The following is an 18081-nucleotide window of genomic DNA, read 5'->3' as shown; positions in this document are numbered from 1 at the left end:
ATCATCATCACCATCATGAAGTCACAATGGGCAGGTTGTCTTCTGCTGATACTTAAGGCAGTATCAGCATGAGGTCACTGAGGTGACTGGCAACAAGGGACAAACACAGTGGCTTTCAGTATCTCTCTCACTGAAACAGGCAGCTGAGCGAGGGCAGGAGAGACCAGGCAGACACCCCATTTACTACAGAGCTTCTACTTACAGTAAATAACACAGGGTGGTTCAGCATCAAATAAAGAAGAGATAATGGTGGCAGGTACAGGAACGTAAGTACGTAAGAAGAGCCTGCTGGATCAGCTAAAGGACAATCTAGGCCAGCATCCTGTTCTTGCAGTGGCCAGCCAGATGCCTAGGGAAAACCCACAAGCAAGACCCAAGCACAAGATCACTTCCCCCTCCTGCTGTTTCCAGAGACTGTCACTCAGAAGCATTACTGCCTCTGACCATGGAAGCAGAGCACAGCTATCAGGGCCAGAAGCCATTGATAGCTTTAGCCTCTATGAATTTGCCCGATCCTCTTTTGAAGCCATCCAAGTTGGTGGCCATCACTGTCCCCTGGGGGAACGAGTTCTGTAGTATAACTATGCTCTATGTGAAGAAGTACTTTCTTTTATCTGTCCTGGATCTTCCAGCATTCAGCTTCGTTGGATGTCCACAAGTTCAAGTCTTATGAGAGAGGGAGAAAAACTTTTCTCTATCCACTTTCTCCATGCCATGCATATTTTTTTTAAAAAAAACTTTTATCATGTCTTAATAGAAGATAGATAGGAATCTTGGCCGACCTCCAGACGTAACAGAGCAAGGCACACAGACCATAGTACTTCTTCCTCTGTGGTTTTATCAAGATGTTGCTTAGATTGCAGTGTTTGACTTTGATCTTAACCTTCTCCCTGTCACAGGCCATTTGTGTGCATTCTCCTAGCCCAGTAGGATAGACAGTGGTTATGCTAGGATTATTAGACAAGGATAATAAAGGATTTACGTAGGAACTGGGTATAGGGTTGGCACAAGAGTCAATTAAATGTGGCCACTTGACTGCCTGTTACAGTGGTACCTCAGGTTACATACGCTTCAGATTACATACGCTTCAGGTTACAGACTCTGCTAACCCAGAAATAGTACCTCAGGTTAAGAACTTTGCTTCAGGATGAGAACAGAAATCATGCTCCGGTGGCATGGCGGCAGCAGGAGGCCCCATTAGCTAAAGTGGTGCTTCAGGTTAAGAACAGTTTCAGGTTAAGAACAGACCCCCGGAACGAATTAAGTACTTAACCTGAGGTACCACTGTATTTACCCTGGTCAAATGTTGTCAAATATTCCACAAAGTAAAAAATGTTACTGTGGTTTGAAAGCTGTTTTGAAAAATCATTATGGTGTTATTTGTTAGCAAGAACAGAAATACCACTTGCCTCCTAACCCTAGAGCAGTCGGGGAGGAAACTTGCAGCACATCACAGGTTTTCCTGTTGTTCACCACCTGTGGTAACTTCAGACTTCTAACAGGAACAGGGCCAAAAGCAACCTTCAGTGGCAAAGGTGAGTTATTAAGACCACCCATAGTTCCATCTTCTTGCAGTAGGAACCAGAGACTCTCTATGTGACCTCGCTCTGTTACTTGCTTTATTTCTGTTTTGCTTTCTGTTTTTTTCTTTTAAAAATGCTGTTATTCAAAGCTACCCCGGTGTTTCAGGATACAGATTTTTGGTCTAGTTCAGACATTATGGCAAGCTATATTTATCATGACCTGTGACAAGAGGGAGAGAATTGGAATGTGGGGGGAAAGGAGAAGGAGGGGGGCACAAAAATCTGAGGCACTGCCCTGATGGTCAAACCTATTTCATGGTTTGGCCATGAAACAGGCATGGAGCCAATACTTCATGCACCTCTGCTTTTTATGAATTGTCCTCATTTACATTTTCATCTAAACCCATTTCTACCAGGTTCCCTTACTGACTTCTGTGACAACACACACACAAACAAACTTTTCCTACCTCAAAGTTAGATTTCATTTGCACAGCCATCATAAATTGCTAGCTATTCTGGGCAGGATTGCACAGTTACATTCACTGATGAATAATCATATCCACAAGAGTGGTTTGATTTGCAAAATGAAACTGTCTGCTCTTAGACGTCGCATTTATATTTTGACAGTACAAGTCAACACACGGTAAGTTAAGCAAGGACACAGGTGACATCAGGGCCTGCTTCAGTCAGACTGTTGCCACTGCCACCCTCTGGGTCAACATCACTTCTGCCCTGTGGGAAAGAACACCTGAGGCTGCCTCCTGCTTAGTGGGGCTGGTTGTTTTGTGAGTATGTGGTTTTAAATGCAAACCTAGCTAACACACACTTTCTAAAACAATAGAAGAACAGATACACAGCCATCATTTGGAATTCCTGCTTCTCCAAATGTTGCAATGTAGCTCTCCAGCCAAGTAAGATGTACAAATATGCAGATACTGAGGGAAAGTGATCATAAAAATGCATATGTTGGGGGAAATAATATATAGAATGCATTGCAGGAGGGGAAATTGCTTTGCAAAAAGTATAGTAGGCAAACTTGTGTAAAAACGAATCTAGTAAGAAACATTGTGTTTTTTATATTTTAATCTGATGTTGCGAACCTCCCTGAGATCTATGCACAAAGGGCGGTATACAAATTTAATAAACATCAACACTCACATTAAAATGCTGATGAATTTTTCCGAGGACTTCCTCCCAAAATACTTAGGTGGAAATGAGGAGAACTGAACTTAAGAGTAGAAAAATGAGAAACCAAAATTGACAGATCCGCCCAGTCCTAGTTGTTAGACACTTTGTGGACTCTAGCTGAAAAGCAGAGTAGAAATCTACTAACTAAATAAATAACAGCATGAGGCTGAGGCTCCAGGAATCTCCCCATTCAGTTAGTAGCAGATGCTGCTAAGTATGCTTGTGTGTAATAGCAAACATCTTCAGTTTGTTACCACCAACAAGGCTCTGTAATTTTTAGTACAAATGCAGGTGGAGGCAATCCAATATTTGGTAATGAATATAACACCACACCCTCAGAGTATACCAAAATAAGAGAAAAGTGCCACAACGCACTACAAAATACAATGGGAGTGAAATAATGATGTGTCTGGGGAGCCTGATATTGGAAAATCATTTGCTTTAGTCACTGACAATGTCAGTAATGTGAACGTAGCATAAGCCATAACTGTGGACAAACATATGCATAATTACTCCAATTATAATACACATCCCATAGCCGAAACCTGCTTCTTAATTATTAGATAAATCTAGGCAAGCTGAAAGTACCTACTAGAGCTATTATGAAATGTATGAAGCTGTTCAGTCTGCAACTGCAGTGCTGAATACAAAAAAAGAAATAATAATAATAATAATAATAATAATAATAATAATAATACTCTTTAGCAATACACCGCATATCTGTTGGAAATGTTTTAACTTCCTCAAAAAGAATAACTGATAATATATGCATGCAGCCTATATCTCCGAGTCATGCCAGCAAAAAGCAGCATTAAGGTTGGCACCCATATTTCTTCAAAGCTCACTTGAAATATACTGGGGCTATGATGTTACCATCTATACCAGAGAACATAATAATAATAATAATAATAATAATAATAATAATAATAATAATAAATTTTATTTATATCCCGCCCTCCCCAGCCAAAGCCGGGCTCAGGGTGGCTAACAACATTAAAACAGTATGACATTATAAAACATTATAAAAATGAATTAAAATCAAAATTGATGGCAACCATAAACTAAAGCTTTGTAAAGATTGCCAGAGGAGGGGGTCAGGCTGCGCCCTGACCAAATGCCAGGTGGAACAGCTCTGTCTTGCAGGCCCTGCGGAAAGATGTCAAGTCCTGCAGGGCCCTTGTCTCTTGTGACAGAGCGTTCCACCAGGTTGGAGCCGCAGCCGAAAAAGCCCTGGCTCTAGTTGAGGCCAGTCTAACCTCTCTGAGGCCTGGGACCCTCAAGGTGTTTTTATTTGAAGATCGTAAGTTCCTCTGTGGGGCATACCAGGAGAGGCGGTCCCGTAGGTACGAGGGCCCTAGGCCGTATAGGGCTTTGAAGGTTAAAACCAGCACCTTAAACCTGATCCTGTACTGCACCGGGAGCCAGTGCAGCTTGTATAGCACCGGATGAATGTGATCTCTAAGCGAAGACCCCGTAAGGAGTCTCGCTGCGGCATTCTGCACCCGCTGGAGTTTCTGGGTCAGTCTCAAGGGCAGCCCCACGTAGAGCGAGTTACAATAATCCAGTCTGGAGGTGACCGTCGCGTGGATCACAGTGGCTAGGTCAGGGCGAGAGAGGTAAGGAGCTAACTGCTTAGCTTGGCGGAGATGAAAAAATGCCGCCTTTGTTATAGCTGCAATCTGCGCCTCCATGGATAGGGAGGTATCGAAGATTACACCCAAACTCTTAACGGACGGTGCTGGCACTAATTGCACCCCCGCAAGAGATGGGAGTTGCCCCCTCAGTCCCATGTCGTCCCGTCCCAGCCAGAGGACCTCTGTCTTCGAAGGATTTAACTTCAACCGGCTCCCACGTAACCATCCAGCCACAGCCTCCAAGCATCTGATCAGTGTGTCTGGGGCCGAGTCCGGGTGGCCGTCCATCAACAGATAGAGTTGGGTGTCATCAGCATACTGATGGCAGCCCAGCCCAAAACTCCGGACAAGCTGGGCGAGGGGGCGCATAAAGATGTTAAAAAGCATTGGGGAGAGTATTGCACCCTGGGGCACACCACACACCAAGGAGTGGCGGGATGACAATTCCCCCCCAAGCGCCACCCTCTGTCCCCGACCAGAGAGAAACGAGCGCAGCCATTGAAGGACTGTGCCCTGGATCCCCACGTCGGCAAGGCGGTGGTCCAGGAGTTCGTGATCGACCATGTCGAAGGCTGCTGACAGGTCTAGAAGAATCAGCAGCCCCGACCCGCCTCGATCTAGCTGCCTGCGGAGATCATCTGTTAGGGCGACCAGAGCCGTCTCGGTCCCATGACCAGTGCGGAAGCCGGACTGGAATGGATCCAGAGCTGATGTTTCATCCAGAAACCTACCAAGCTGTTCAGCAACAGCTCTCTCAATCACCTTACCCAGGAATGGTAGATTCGAAACCGGGCGGTAATTGGAAAGATCTAAGGGATCTAATGATGTTTTCTTTAAGAGCGGGCGCACCACTGCCTCCTTCAGTTCCCCTGGGAATGTCCCGGTGCCAAGGGACAGATTGATGATATCCCCCAGGGGGGCCCGCACCTCGTCTGGACACACTCTAATCAGCCAGGACGGGCACGGGTCGAGAGGACAGGTGGTGGGCTTTCCAGCTCGGAGGAGTCTGTCCACATCGGCTGGGGATATCCAGTCAAAGTGGTCTAATACTGAACCCGAGGACAGTCGAGGGGCCTCCAGTTCCTTTATTGTATCCAAATTGGCAGGGAGGTCATGGCGGAGCAACAAGACCTTCTCCGCAAAAAAGCTCGCAAATGCCTCACAGCTGTGTGTCAAATTGTTATTTAAATTTGGCTGTTCTTCAAGGGACGTTAAAGACCGAATTATACTAAATAATTGCACCGGGCGAGAGCTAGCGGATGCAATGGAGGCCGAGAAGTAGGACTTCTTAGCGGCCTTCACTGCCATCTCGTAGGTTTTCATAAAAACCCTATAAGATGTTCTTGAAGCTCCGTCACGGGCACCCCGCCATACTCGCTCTAGCCGTCTGAGGTCCCGCTTCATTTTCCGGAGCTCCTCGGTAAACCAGGGAGCCCGGTTTCTGCGGGGTCACAGAGGGCGCTTAGGTGCGATCTCATTGATGGCTGCTAGGAGCTGGGTATTCCAGGCCTCAACAAGCTCAATCAATGAGTCGCCAGGGGGAGAAAGGTCCCGCAAGGCTTGACGGAATCTATCAGGGTCCATCAGCCTCTGCGGGCGAGCCCAAATTGGCTCGCCACCCAAGCAGGGTGGGGGTGGAACGTCAATCCTGGCTTTCAGAGCATAGTGATCAGACCATGGCACCTTCATCGAAGGAAACATGATCACATCTATACTGACGCCAAAGATCAAATCCAGCGTGTGGTCTGCTTGATGTGTGGGGCCCGAAACAAACTGGGAGAGCCCTAGTGTCGCCATGGAAGACACCAGGTCCAGAGCCTGTGAGGAGGGAGTGGCATCAGCATGGATGTTGAAGTCCCCCAATACCAATAGGTTAGGGAAAGAAAGAAAGCAATGCTAAGAATGAAATGGTAACTTCAAAACTTTCCAGGTAGACAAAGTGGGGAAAAGGAGGGATTACATCTTCAGGACATTAATATAAGAAAGGAGCTTCTGGACAATGACAATTGCAGAGCTTAAAGTGCATATTTCATGGCAGCCAATGAGGATAGCTTCTGAGGTCCTTTCTAAACTTTTAAGAGTCTACAGAGATTGCTTCTGCAATCAATGTGACTAAATCAAAGCACACTCATAAGAAATTCCTCAATTTATAGCCAAGATAAAGCCAATTGTCTTTGAGAAGCTAAGTGCCATCTGTACTCAGAAGCCCAGAAGTTGTGAAAGTGAAAATCTTTACTATCCGATGGGAAGAGCTTTGCTGCCAATCAATGCATCTACAGCTTCCAACACACATCAAGCTTCAAAGTAAGAGTGCTAATGATAACACTGGGAGCAGTTGGTGGGCTGGGGAAGAGGCACTTACCTGACCTCCCAGAAGGGATAAGGTGGTAGAGAGGGCAATAGGGTGAGAACACATTAGGAGGAGCACTGGACTGGCTCCACTGGGACAGTTGCACTGACCTCACCACCCTCTTGCCCCCCCACCCTCTCAGTAAACAGCAGTGATTTACCTGCTACAGTGATGGAGAAAAGTATTTTATCCCCTGCTAAATTTGCTCGTTTGCCCTCTGACAAAGAAATGACCAGTTCATAATTTTAATGGTAGGTTTATTGTAGCTGTGAGAGACAGAATAACAACAGGGAAACCCCCAGAAATCCAGAAGACAAAAGTCAGAGATTGATGTTCATTATAATGAGTGAAATAAGTATTTGATCCCTTTGCAAAAGACGACTTAGTACTTTGGTGGCAAAACCCTTGTTGGCAATTACAGAGGTCAGACATTTCTTGTAGGTGGCCACTCAGGAGGTATTTTGTCCCACTCCTCTTTGCAGATCCTCTCCAAGTCAGTAAGATTTTGAGGCTGATGTGTAGCTACTCAAACCTTCAGCTCCCTCCACAGATTTTCAATGGGATTAAGGTCTGGAGACCGGCTAGGCCACTCCAGGACCTTAATGTGCTTCTTCTTGAGCCACTCCTTTGTTGCCTTGGCTTTGGGTCATTGTCATGCTGGAATACCCATCCTCGACCCTTTTTCAATGCCCTGGCTGAGGGAAGGAGGTGCTCACCCAAGATTTGACGATACTTGGGCCCGTCCACCATCCCTTCAATGCGGTGAAGGTGTCCTGTCCCCTTAGCAGAAAAACACCCCGAAAGCATAATATGTACCCCTCCATGTTTGACAGTAGGGATGGTGTTCTTGGGGTCGTAGGCAGCATTCGTCCTCCTCCTCCAAACATGGGGAGTTGAGTTGATGTCAAAGAGCTCTATTTTGGTCTCATCTGACCACAACACTTTCACCACTTCTCCTCTGGGTCATTCAGATGTCTATTGGCAAACTGCAGATGGGCCTGTACATGTGCTGTCTTGAGCAAGGGGACCTTGCGGGCTCTGCAAGATCTCAGTCCTTCACGGCGTAGTGCGTTACCAACTTTTCATGGCGCCCTGAGATCATTGACAAGTCCCCCCCCCCCCCGTGTAGTTCTGGGCTGCTTCATCACAGTTCTCCTCATCATTGCAACTCCACGAGATGAGATCTTGCATGGAGCCCCAGACCAAGGAAGGTTGACAATTCTTTGGTTTCTTCCATTTGCGAATTATTTGTTGTTGTTGTTGTTTAGTCATTTAGTTGTGCCCAACTCTTCATGACCCCATGGACCAGAGCATGCCAGGCACTCCTGTCTTCCACTGCCTCCCACAGTTTGGTCAAACTCATGTTAGTAGCTTCGATAACACTGTCCAGGCTAAAATATTCCACAAGCTTATAGAGATAACTGTAAATTACTCATGCAAACAACCCAATCCACATACTGCAGAAGGGAACAACATCATCAACAACAACATCAGCAGCAACTACATCAAAACCTTCTTGTGCATTTTGGGCAGGAGAGCAGGTGAGAATTCTTGCTACTAGCATTCTCTCTTTCTCTTTCTCTATCTCTCTAAGGTATGTGGAATTCTTGATCTGGAGGAGCATTCAATTATGCAATCTATTGCCCACATTCTCAAGCAGTATGTCCCCAGGAGAGTCATAGCACAAGATTCTTCTGAACTTATAAATCAACACTCAGCGTACAGAGATTCTGATATTACTGTGACGTTTTGATGTGTTTCCAAATATACTTCTGGTATTTTTTTTATCAAATGCCTCTCTGGGATACTCATTTTAATGAGAAAATTTGTGCTGTATGAATGATTAGCAAAAGCTGAACTAGGAAGCATGCATAGGATTTGTGCTATTTAAAAAAAATAAAAATGATTTTTTTCCTTAAGCTTTCCTTTTTCTTTATGAACAGCAACAGAGAGAAGTTTCAGGACCATCAATTCTGAACACTCTGGGTCAGGCCCTGACATTTGGTAACTGCTGTGGAAATCTGTGGGAGCCAAAAAAGACTTGCATTTTCATTACAGAAAGAGCTTTCAGCCCAGTACCTCATCCATTCTAGTGATGGAGAACAGTTGATGCTCTGAACTGAAAACAAAGGAAAACACATATCCAACTGACCTCTCAGGGTGCCCTGTGACAGTCTTGAATAAGTCCCGTGTATTGCTCCTCTGAGCACATGATCTTAAAGGTGTACTGAGGGGGTGCAGCAGACACCACCAACCCCAAGATGGAAATTTCTAAACTGGCAAGACAGACTCCTCTAGAGGGAGGTTTCAATGTAGCAGCCAGCCATATTGGATTAGCATTTGGCCTTGCCCTTGAAGTTTAGCTTCAGTAACTTCCCATTGGTCAAATATGTCTAAGCTGGCCTTTTAAGACTAAAAGAGGAGGCCTGTTGGATCAGACCAAATGAACCTGGATGCCTTTAAATGGTGAGCAGACCAATTCAAGGTGCACTAAGTTGCCATTAGTAATGGCTGTATGCTACTTACCTCCAGTATGCCTCTGAACAGCACTTGGTAGGGAAGAACAGTGAGGAATGGGTTCTGTGCTGGTCCTTCTTTTGGGCTTACTGTACCCTCTGCTTGGCCACTTTGGGAAGCCAGGTGCTGAACCAAATAGTTCTTTGCATATACTTTATGGCTTGCCTTGTGATATAATTTTGATATTACAGCTTTGTTTGTAAAATCATTTATGAGCAAAATTCCAATTATCTGTTTTTCCTGGGATGCCAGAAAGGATCACATTACAGAAAGGACAGTTTTCCTTGGGAAACATCCCCAAGTCAATAAGCTCAAAGGCGAGTTATGCTGAGAAAGCTTCATCTTCAGCATGACAATACTTTAGTTTCATCATCACTATAACCAGCGCTTTTTTTCTTCATGGTGAGTGCTGGCACCTTTTTTACTATATATATATAAAGCACTGCCTATAACCTCTAATTTACACTAGGCTCCGCTACTAATATACACATTTTGGTGTGCTATTTGGACTGTCTACCATACACATTTTGGGGGAGCAATTTCCCCCCATAGAATGCATTTTGTATATTATTGTCCCTAACACACACATTTATACGCACAGTTTACACTGCAAAATTAGGAAAAGTGCAAATTTCAAAGGACAGCTGTTTTTCAGTTTGCATATTTTTTGGACAGTGAGCATTAAATAGGTTTACCTTTAAATGTGAACTGAATAGAATTTCTCCTGCACTCCTTCTACTTGCCAATGTTCAGTTAATCCTGCAATGAGAAAAAAAGGAAACAAATCAATGATCGGTGCTTAGCTAGCTTTTCTTTTCTCAAGACCAGGAACAACGAAGTTAGTTAATGCAGACGGTGTTAACTAAAGTACAAATAGAGCTTGCTAGTAAAGATTCCGTTTAGAAGAATTTCTCAGTATAGGGCATTAAAGCATGTGATTATGTTCTTGTTTAAGGAAGAGATATTCTGAAAATAAGGATCGTTTTAGCCTCTGCATATTTGTTTTAGGAACATCCAGAAACTTAATGGATTATTCATGGAAAGGGAATTGCAGGGTTTTCAACTAGTCAAATAGTTTATGAGCAGGAGCACCATAAACTCCAGTTCATCTTCTAGTCGAGTGAGAAGATTTCATTCTGGCACCAATCTACACACACTCAGTGTACCCTCTCATTCAAAGTGTCACCCTAACCTTCAAGCATGGATGGGGAACCTCTCACCCTCCAGGTGTTGTTGGACTATAAGTCCCATTGACCCTGTTCTTTGGCCATGCTGGCTGTCACTGGTGGAAGTTAGAGTCCATCAATATCTGTTTCCCCATCCCTGCCTTAGACGTTGGCTATACTATGGGATGCAATTCAAGTACATAGCTGGAGTACATAGGTAGATTCCCATCCTTTGTAGCTCTGTTTGTACCCCATTCCCAAGAAATCCAGGGAAGTCTGGAAATGACTGCAGTCACTGTCTTCTGTCTAGCACCTCATCCTGATCTTCTTCCATACTCTAAGCCTCTTTCAAAGAGTTAGGGGCACCTAATTTCTCCTAACCTATGGCAGTTTATACATTCCTACTGAGCATAAAATTAAAATGCTTGAGGAGATGGATCTTTGCACACTCTGATATGAACTAATCCGGTCTCCCATATTCACATGTTATCCTCCAGATTCCCCCTTTGTGAATGTTCCAATTAAGATCTCACCTCAAAAGCCATTTACAAATGTGTATTTTGAGAGAAGCTACATTCAGAAAACTCTTCTGAAATAAAATGTTAGCAAGCATTTGTTTAAATATGTATTTCATTCATTTTTTTAAAAAAACAACAACCACAGTTTAATGTAGAAATAGGATGAAACAGAAGCAGACTGGTTCACTTTCCTGCTGGGATCTCCTTTCCACAGAGTGATCCCAAGTCCTTACTCAGCAATGGGCAATTAGTGTGTTCTGCTGTAGCTATTACAACGTTTGATGTCTGACTGTTAGGTTTTTAGTGTTGCTCACTGACACAAGACCTTGTGGTAGGGCAAGTTTGGCAGGATAAAACCCATAACATCTTAGAACAACTCTTTTCCCCAGGACCCTGACTCATAACTCATTTACTTGAGGTATTCTCTGCTGCTCTCATTGCACACATCATGGCAGTAAGCTTGTCCTTTTTAGACAGTAATTATGCAGCTGGAAAGCTGTGTGAAGCTGCTTTCCTTTTAGCAAGTTTGTGCAATGTGAGAGCCATATAACTTTCCTTGGAGAACTCATTAAAGATACAGAGCAAAGTAGGCTCGTAATCATCTAAGAACCTAGCATTAACCTCAGTACACACCTGTGATGTGTAGGTGAATGAGGCCTTAGAAAAACATCTTGAAAGGGAAAAGGACATTGGGTGTCATTAAAGGGCCGAGCTAAACTTTACAGAGAGACACATGCAACTATATTATTTCTCTGCTTGCCATTTATCACCTTCAAACAGCCCTCTTCTACTGGAGTTCCAAAACACATGTTGATCCCTTTAGGGACTCTGACTTGGGAGAAAGCTGCTGGGGAGGGATTTGGAGCATGAAAACAATTGACAGGGAAAAGCGTTAAGCAGCCCTCCCTCTCCATCATTTATCCTACCTGAAAGCAGCCTTTCCTATTTAAAAAGGGCAGTTGGGATATGGTTATGTGCATCTGTGGAAAATGGCTAGTTTGGCCTTTCTTCACAAGGAATTTTCACTTATTTTCTTAAGAACATAAAGGTTGGCTTAAAGGTTAAATCACTTCACTGTTTGTACTTTAGACAAAGCACTTGTATTTCTGCAATCCTCATTTCACCCGCAGCTTAAATAATTTAACGTAAGAACTGTTTACTTTATTTCATTTCATTCGGAAATCCAATAGCATTGCAAGCACACTGTAAATTAGACTGCAGTCATTAAAAGGACAGGTCAAAGATAGATTGGCAATAAAATCAAAACATATAGTCATATTACAGTAATAATAGAAGTATTAGAACTGTCTGACACAGGATAATTAATACCAATTTTGGCTTACACAATTTTATGTGCCTGATGTTAACACCATCAAACAACAAACACATCAAGAATTAAGTGATGGACTACCACTGCAATGTATGAGATTTAATTTCTGGAACACTACAGATTATGTGGTGCAAAATCCAGCAGCTATCTAGAAATGGAACATGCTCTGCATTACAGCAGCTTGCTTTCTAACATTTCCCTAGATATCAGTTCAGAATGAAGATATGAAATCTGGAAACCTGAATGGGCACCAATGCCAATTTGAGATCCCTTTAATATTCTTCTGGTTTTTGCTATTAAGATTTAGGAAGTGGTGGGTGTAGTCATATGCCTGTGCATTTTTGCATTTCTTTATCACACGTCCTTGAGCTCAGGGCTACATACCCTGGTGCTATCCTCCTATATCCTGACAAGCACAATTACCCTATGTGGTAAGTTAGGGGGAAGAGAGGGTGACTTTCCCAAGGTAAGCACCATGCTTGAGTGGGGATTTGAACCCAGATCTCATCAATCCAAGTATGGCACTTGTTTTACTACACCACTTTTTCTTTTTTGCTGATTTGTACACATATTAATTGGTTGCTTTGTCATTTCTTCTCCTCCCGCCCTCCCAAGTGTAAATGCATCATCCAGAAATGGAGCAGTTGTCATGCACAGAATTAGGACAGAGGTAGCATGGCAGGACTGGGGATAGTTAATCTGAACAGGAAGCTAGAAGCATTTCAGGCTCTGCAACCTACATGGGCAGAACCTAATCTCCATAGCTCTTGACATCGGGACTGCAAGCAGCAAGCAACAGATCAAGCAAAGTGACCATCGAACACTGTGTACCGCTGCCTCTTTACTTATAGCAGGGGTGGCTATCCTGTGGCCTTCCAAATGTTGTTGAACTATAAACTCTCATAATCCCTAACTATTGGTTATCTTCACTGGGGCTGATAGCTGTCCAACCATCTTGTGAGTCACTGGTTGACCACTCCATGTCCTATGGGATCTCGGAGAAAATCTTTGATTTCAAGGAACTCTTGAGTAAATATGTCTTGTATGTCTGTCTGTCTATCTATCTATCTATCTATCTATCTATCTATCTATCTATCTATCTTTTAAAAGCTCAGGGACAATGACTCCAGTACCCTTCCCTAACTGCCTATTTCAGCTTTTAAAGTGGCAGATGCCTAATTCTACAATATTCATACTTGACAGGACACCTGTATATTTTGTACATCATTATGAAGAACTGACTACAAAAAAGGGAAATGAACATCAGCCCCAAATTAACTGCTTCCCAATACAATGAAGATACTACTCCATTCTCTGGCATGTACAATTCATATTTCATCTGTAAGAATGCTGTGTATTGGAACTGAAGGAAAACTAAGAAAGAAAAAATTATTTTATTGGGTAGTACTTGTCTGCTGGAAGAGAAAGAGGAGGTGGGGGAGGGAGAGAATGCTGTATGGAAAAATGGAACAGCCTGTGTATGTGTCTGAATGATTCCAGAGGAAGTTGCCTTAAGGAGGCAGGAATGATTACTTCTAAGTTTTTACTTAAAGAAGAAAATGACATCAAAGGCCAACACAAAACAGCATGCACACACATTGAAGAACAAAAATATTTCAGACTACTACTGCGAGAAACTCTCAGTTTCTTTGGCAGAACTGCCCTGGGAACAGAGCACAACCCTGTCACCTCAGGGTTATCTCTAGCTAACCTCTAGCTCAAACCTTGGTGGCAGGAGTCAAACAACACAAGCACTTTGATTTCATGTGATGTGAGGTAGACACCATGCAGGCACTACTGATCAACTATCAGACTTCTGGGAGGCTTTACTTAGGAGTTTAGCATTTTGCACCCATACATAATTAAAGTTATATCATGAAAACAACAGAAATATAAATATTGGCTCATGGGCAGCCTTCCACTGTCAGTACTGGGCCACACTATTTTCTTCATCTTCTGTAAACACCACACTCGTCTTTAAATATCACACCACTTTCTTTTCTTTCTTCAGCCAAGCCTCATTTACTCAAAGTACATAATATTTTCCATACAAAGCTAAATGCATACTTGCAGCCCTCGGCTTGTATTTTGCTGAATTTACCCCAAAACAGAATGAGTTCAGGATTCAGTTCAGACTCTTCTTCATTTAGTGTGATATCTTCCAATCATCCCTATCATTCACTGCTTCATTTTACTTACGGTACTGCTCAACTTTCCATTTCTCAACTTCCCATTTCTCTCTGGAAATTTCACTGGGGAGTGAAGGGAATGTTCAAAGGAAAATCCACACAGATAACTGTAGAAAGCTCTGATCTTTCTCTTTATATTGCTAATGGCTACTAAGTTGGATTTAGTATTGCATTTTCCTCAAATAAAACATTTAGAATCCATTTTTTAAAAAATAAATAAATAAATAAACCCCAAACTCCTGCTTTTCTGTTGCATGCAAGTCCACTGGTCCATCTTTTAAAATCTGAGAATATATCTTTGACATTCTTTTATTTTATTTGGCCAGACTCATACTCCGTTTCACACGCCTTGAATACTGTATCTTTGCTCTTCTTCATTCCTGCCTGGTACCTAGTCAAAAGGAATACCAAAGTCCTGCTCCTTCCCCCAAGAACAGCAACTTACAGTAAATCATTCAAAGCCACACATAATTAATTACTTATGCACAATTAACAAAAAATGTAATTTGGTTCTAAATGGCCAAGATTGCCAGTTATTCTCTTTGTTCTCTGCTTACCCTTATGGTATTCCACCTGAACCATGGAATGCCTGCTAAATCCTGGGGTGCGGGGGTGGGGAGGAATCACTTCCCCTCTCAGCTCATTTTCTCTCACTTAATGAAAATGGGGCTACTCCCACACTTCCTCTCCTATGGAATGTGCCACTGGTGGTGATTACTTCAACATTCATATTGAAGATCCCATCATTTCCTGAACATGAAATATGGAATACCTGGTATTCTCTTCTCCTAGTCCTGCATAACATAAGCAAGAGGTCAGGCAAAAAACAAGTGATGATTCCCACAGCTGTGGGTCCTGTCCCCCCAAATACACAAAGAAAAATGGGGAAAGAACATGGAGACTGGCTAGAGGGAGACATTTAGCAGACCTGAGATAGCTGGAAGTCTGAAAAAGTAAAGAGAGTGGCATAATGTGAAGATTTATATAACCCCCACACCATAGAAGATGAAATATTGAAGAAAATGTCGTTCATATATGCAAAGTATCATGTGTTAAAAAGAAAATGAAGTAATCGTCTTTCTGATTAGCATAATTCTGTTGTCTAGTGAACTTCCTTGGTGACCCAACATCCAAATCCCTAACTCCAGTTATCTTTCTTGAAAATGTTGCAGTGCGATAGCGAAAACTTATTAAAGAAATGTAATGCTAGGGATAAATAAAATAGTTTTAAAACGCCCAAAAACAAAGTTTAGCAGTAAACTACAGGGAGAAAAGAAAGGAAAAACTAATTCCAGGGAACAAATACATGGCCAGAAACTATACCACTGATAACAGGATAGACAGCGCTCCTAGCATATAAATAATCACATTAAGAAATACAGAGAAATGCTAGCGAAGCAAGAGGATGCAAATACAAGTTGAAGGCAAGATAAACCAACCAGCATTTCTAGCAGTGGTGGCAGGGGAAGTGGGCAGCAATATCCATGAAGCATCTAAATTGTCTTGGCTTCTAAAGGCAATGTGTTCCTCTGCTGACATCTTAAATGTCATGTTTCAAGGACAGTAATCTGGTGTTTTGACATCATTCAGAGACATGAGTCTGAGGGCCTAAGGAAATGTTTTGCGCACCTGCCCTGATACCTTTGGAGGGGATGAGGGCAGATGCTTTTGAGGACACAATTTGGATTGGAGAAGCAGTGAGCGAAGGGTGTTTAACCCTTTGCATACCTGCCACTTCTCCACTTGGAATCCCCCACCCTGAATTTTACCTAATCTTGGTTCCAAATACATGTTCAGAAATGTAATTGGGAGTGCCATAGAGTGGGAAGTGGGGTGTCAGGATAGCAGGAGTCCTCAGGTGAACACAAACTCCCTAAAGGTAGACTGCCACCACATGCTAAGATTAACAGACCAACGGGAGGCCAATTTTGGGAAATTACCTGCAGGAAACTCCCAGGGGAGGAAAGGCACCACAGCACTCTCTCTTTGCTGAAATCCCCCACTAGGAAAGGAAGAGGGGGAAACTCGAAAAAGGTAGCTTCCATTAACCAAGAGGTCCAAAACGCAGGCATCAGAATAAGGGCAATTTCCCAATAACTCAAACAAAATCCTATAGCACAAAGGTTTATTTAAGATAGCAAATAAATACAAAGATCCTGCCACCTAATGCAGAGGGAAAAATTTAAAAGATGAACCAAATGAGAATTTTAGGAACATTTGCACACTGACCTTGGGGCTTCAGTACCAAGGATGGTAAATTACGGGGCACTAGCAGCTACAAATTGTCTCCTGGTTGCCACTATCTGTCCCATCCCAGCCCTAATTCAAACTTCAGAGCATTTTATATTACCTCCTTGTAGCATCTTGGCCCCCTGCATTTGTCTTGTATCACCATCATATTCTATTACAGTCATCTTTTCTTTGCTGGCCTTTGAAACATTGCACTGAACTTTTTATGTGACAGCTATGTAGAAAGATGGCAGTGGTGACACAGTGTGGCCTAAGGAGTTCCCATGAAAGTTGCAGGAAGCAGTCAGTTTCAGTGGCTGCTAGGGAGGACTCAAGCATATATTTGAACAGACTTGTACATCTGGATCCAATTTGTGCCAGTTCTACTGTTTGACTCTGGCCACAAACGACAACTTTTGAGAGCTATGCAGAGGAGGCACCAGAAATCCCAAATGCTTTAAACGTTGGTGAAAGCCAAGTCCATGGGCAAAGAGCACACAAACTTCTATGATGAGGAGTCTTTGATGTACCTTGAAACTAGAAATCTTTCATCAGACACCAAGATGAAAAGAAATTTAGCAAAGAGTGGGAAAAATTTATAGAGTACCTTAAAGACCACTGTAGATATTTAAAAACCTTAGCAGGATTGTTATAACACTTATAATGTAATAATACTAAAGTTAAAAAAGGATATAAAATGAATTTGAAAAAAGTAGATGCAATAGAAAGAGTAGATAAATATTGGAAACCAGGGGTGGGGGTGGGGGTAAGTCCAGGGAGTCAAGTAATCTCAGATGTGCAAAAAATGAAAACGATTTAAATATATAAGAACATTGTTTGAAAAATACTTTTTTAAAAAAGAAGAAACTAGAAATCTTTCGTGAATTCAAACTTTCTGAAGTCCAATATTGAATTTCACAAACTAGCATAGAGATGGGAACTTAGTTATCGACTGGAATTTGTATTTCCCAAATATTCCAGCACCATCCTCAGCTCAAAAGGCATTTCGAAGTGTGCTTTAATTGTGCATATTGATACATTGTATGTCTAGAAATGTGCATTTTGATATATATTTATATGCAGATTTTCATGTGCGCATATTTTTCACATATTAATTTAGAAACAGAACAGGAGGACTCATGGTAAACACATGCAAAAGTGACATGGACCAGAAATAGGTTTCTAGACAGTTTGGTATCCAAAGCCAATGAATTCTTGGAGGAGTGGCTAGAACCCCCTATGAATCAAACTGACTGTCCATAACCCATCCTTCACCCTGGAATCCCTACCTGAGATGCTAGAAAGGCCACCAGGAAGCTCCTTGGAGGTATAAGGAGTACAACACTCTGAACCAGAGTCTGGCATAGGGCTTCGGCAGTCATCATCAGAGCCAAGCACAAAGATGTACAGACTAAGTTGAGCAATCCTTAAATAGTG

The 18081-nt window shown here is 42.7% G+C and overlaps 1 protein-coding gene and 1 long non-coding RNA gene across 8 annotated transcripts in view; one reads left to right on the top strand and one right to left on the bottom strand.

Moving 5' to 3' along the window:
- Positions 1 to 18081, bottom strand: part of LOC307215942 — a 576636-nt gene that overhangs the window by 388231 nt on the left and 170324 nt on the right. For all 4 annotated transcript variants that reach the window (XR_013838751.1, XR_013838752.1, XR_013838753.1 and 1 more), the window contains one exon: positions 9908 to 9971. This is a non-coding gene — a long non-coding RNA (uncharacterized lncRNA). The remainder of the gene's footprint in view (positions 1 to 9907; positions 9972 to 18081) is intronic.
- On the top strand, positions 6 to 13229 carry LOC307215931 (uncharacterized protein). Of its 4 annotated transcripts, none has more exons than XM_079975767.1 (5): positions 6 to 266; positions 1423 to 1535; positions 6499 to 6649; positions 8159 to 8236; positions 12842 to 13229. In XM_079975767.1, exons 1-5 carry the CDS (start codon positions 247 to 249, stop codon positions 12918 to 12920), a joined length of 441 nt encoding a protein of 146 aa, XP_079831893.1. In that variant the 5' UTR covers positions 6 to 246; the 3' UTR covers positions 12921 to 13229. The 4 variants fall into 4 exon arrangements, 3 of the variants coding, with proteins under 3 accessions (XP_079831893.1, XP_079831895.1, XP_079831894.1); XM_079975768.1 differs by lacking the exon at positions 12842 to 13229 and adding an exon at positions 8645 to 9145 and having other exon boundaries at positions 8 to 266; XR_013838713.1 differs by having other exon boundaries at positions 10 to 266; positions 1428 to 1535.

Source organism: Podarcis cretensis (assembly GCF_951804945.1).
Source record: "Podarcis cretensis genome assembly, chromosome: 5".
NCBI classification, from domain to species: domain Eukaryota; kingdom Metazoa; phylum Chordata; class Lepidosauria; order Squamata; family Lacertidae; genus Podarcis; species Podarcis cretensis.
The sequence above is the reverse complement of the archived record's forward strand: the minus strand, read 5'-3'. Positions and strand labels throughout refer to the sequence as shown.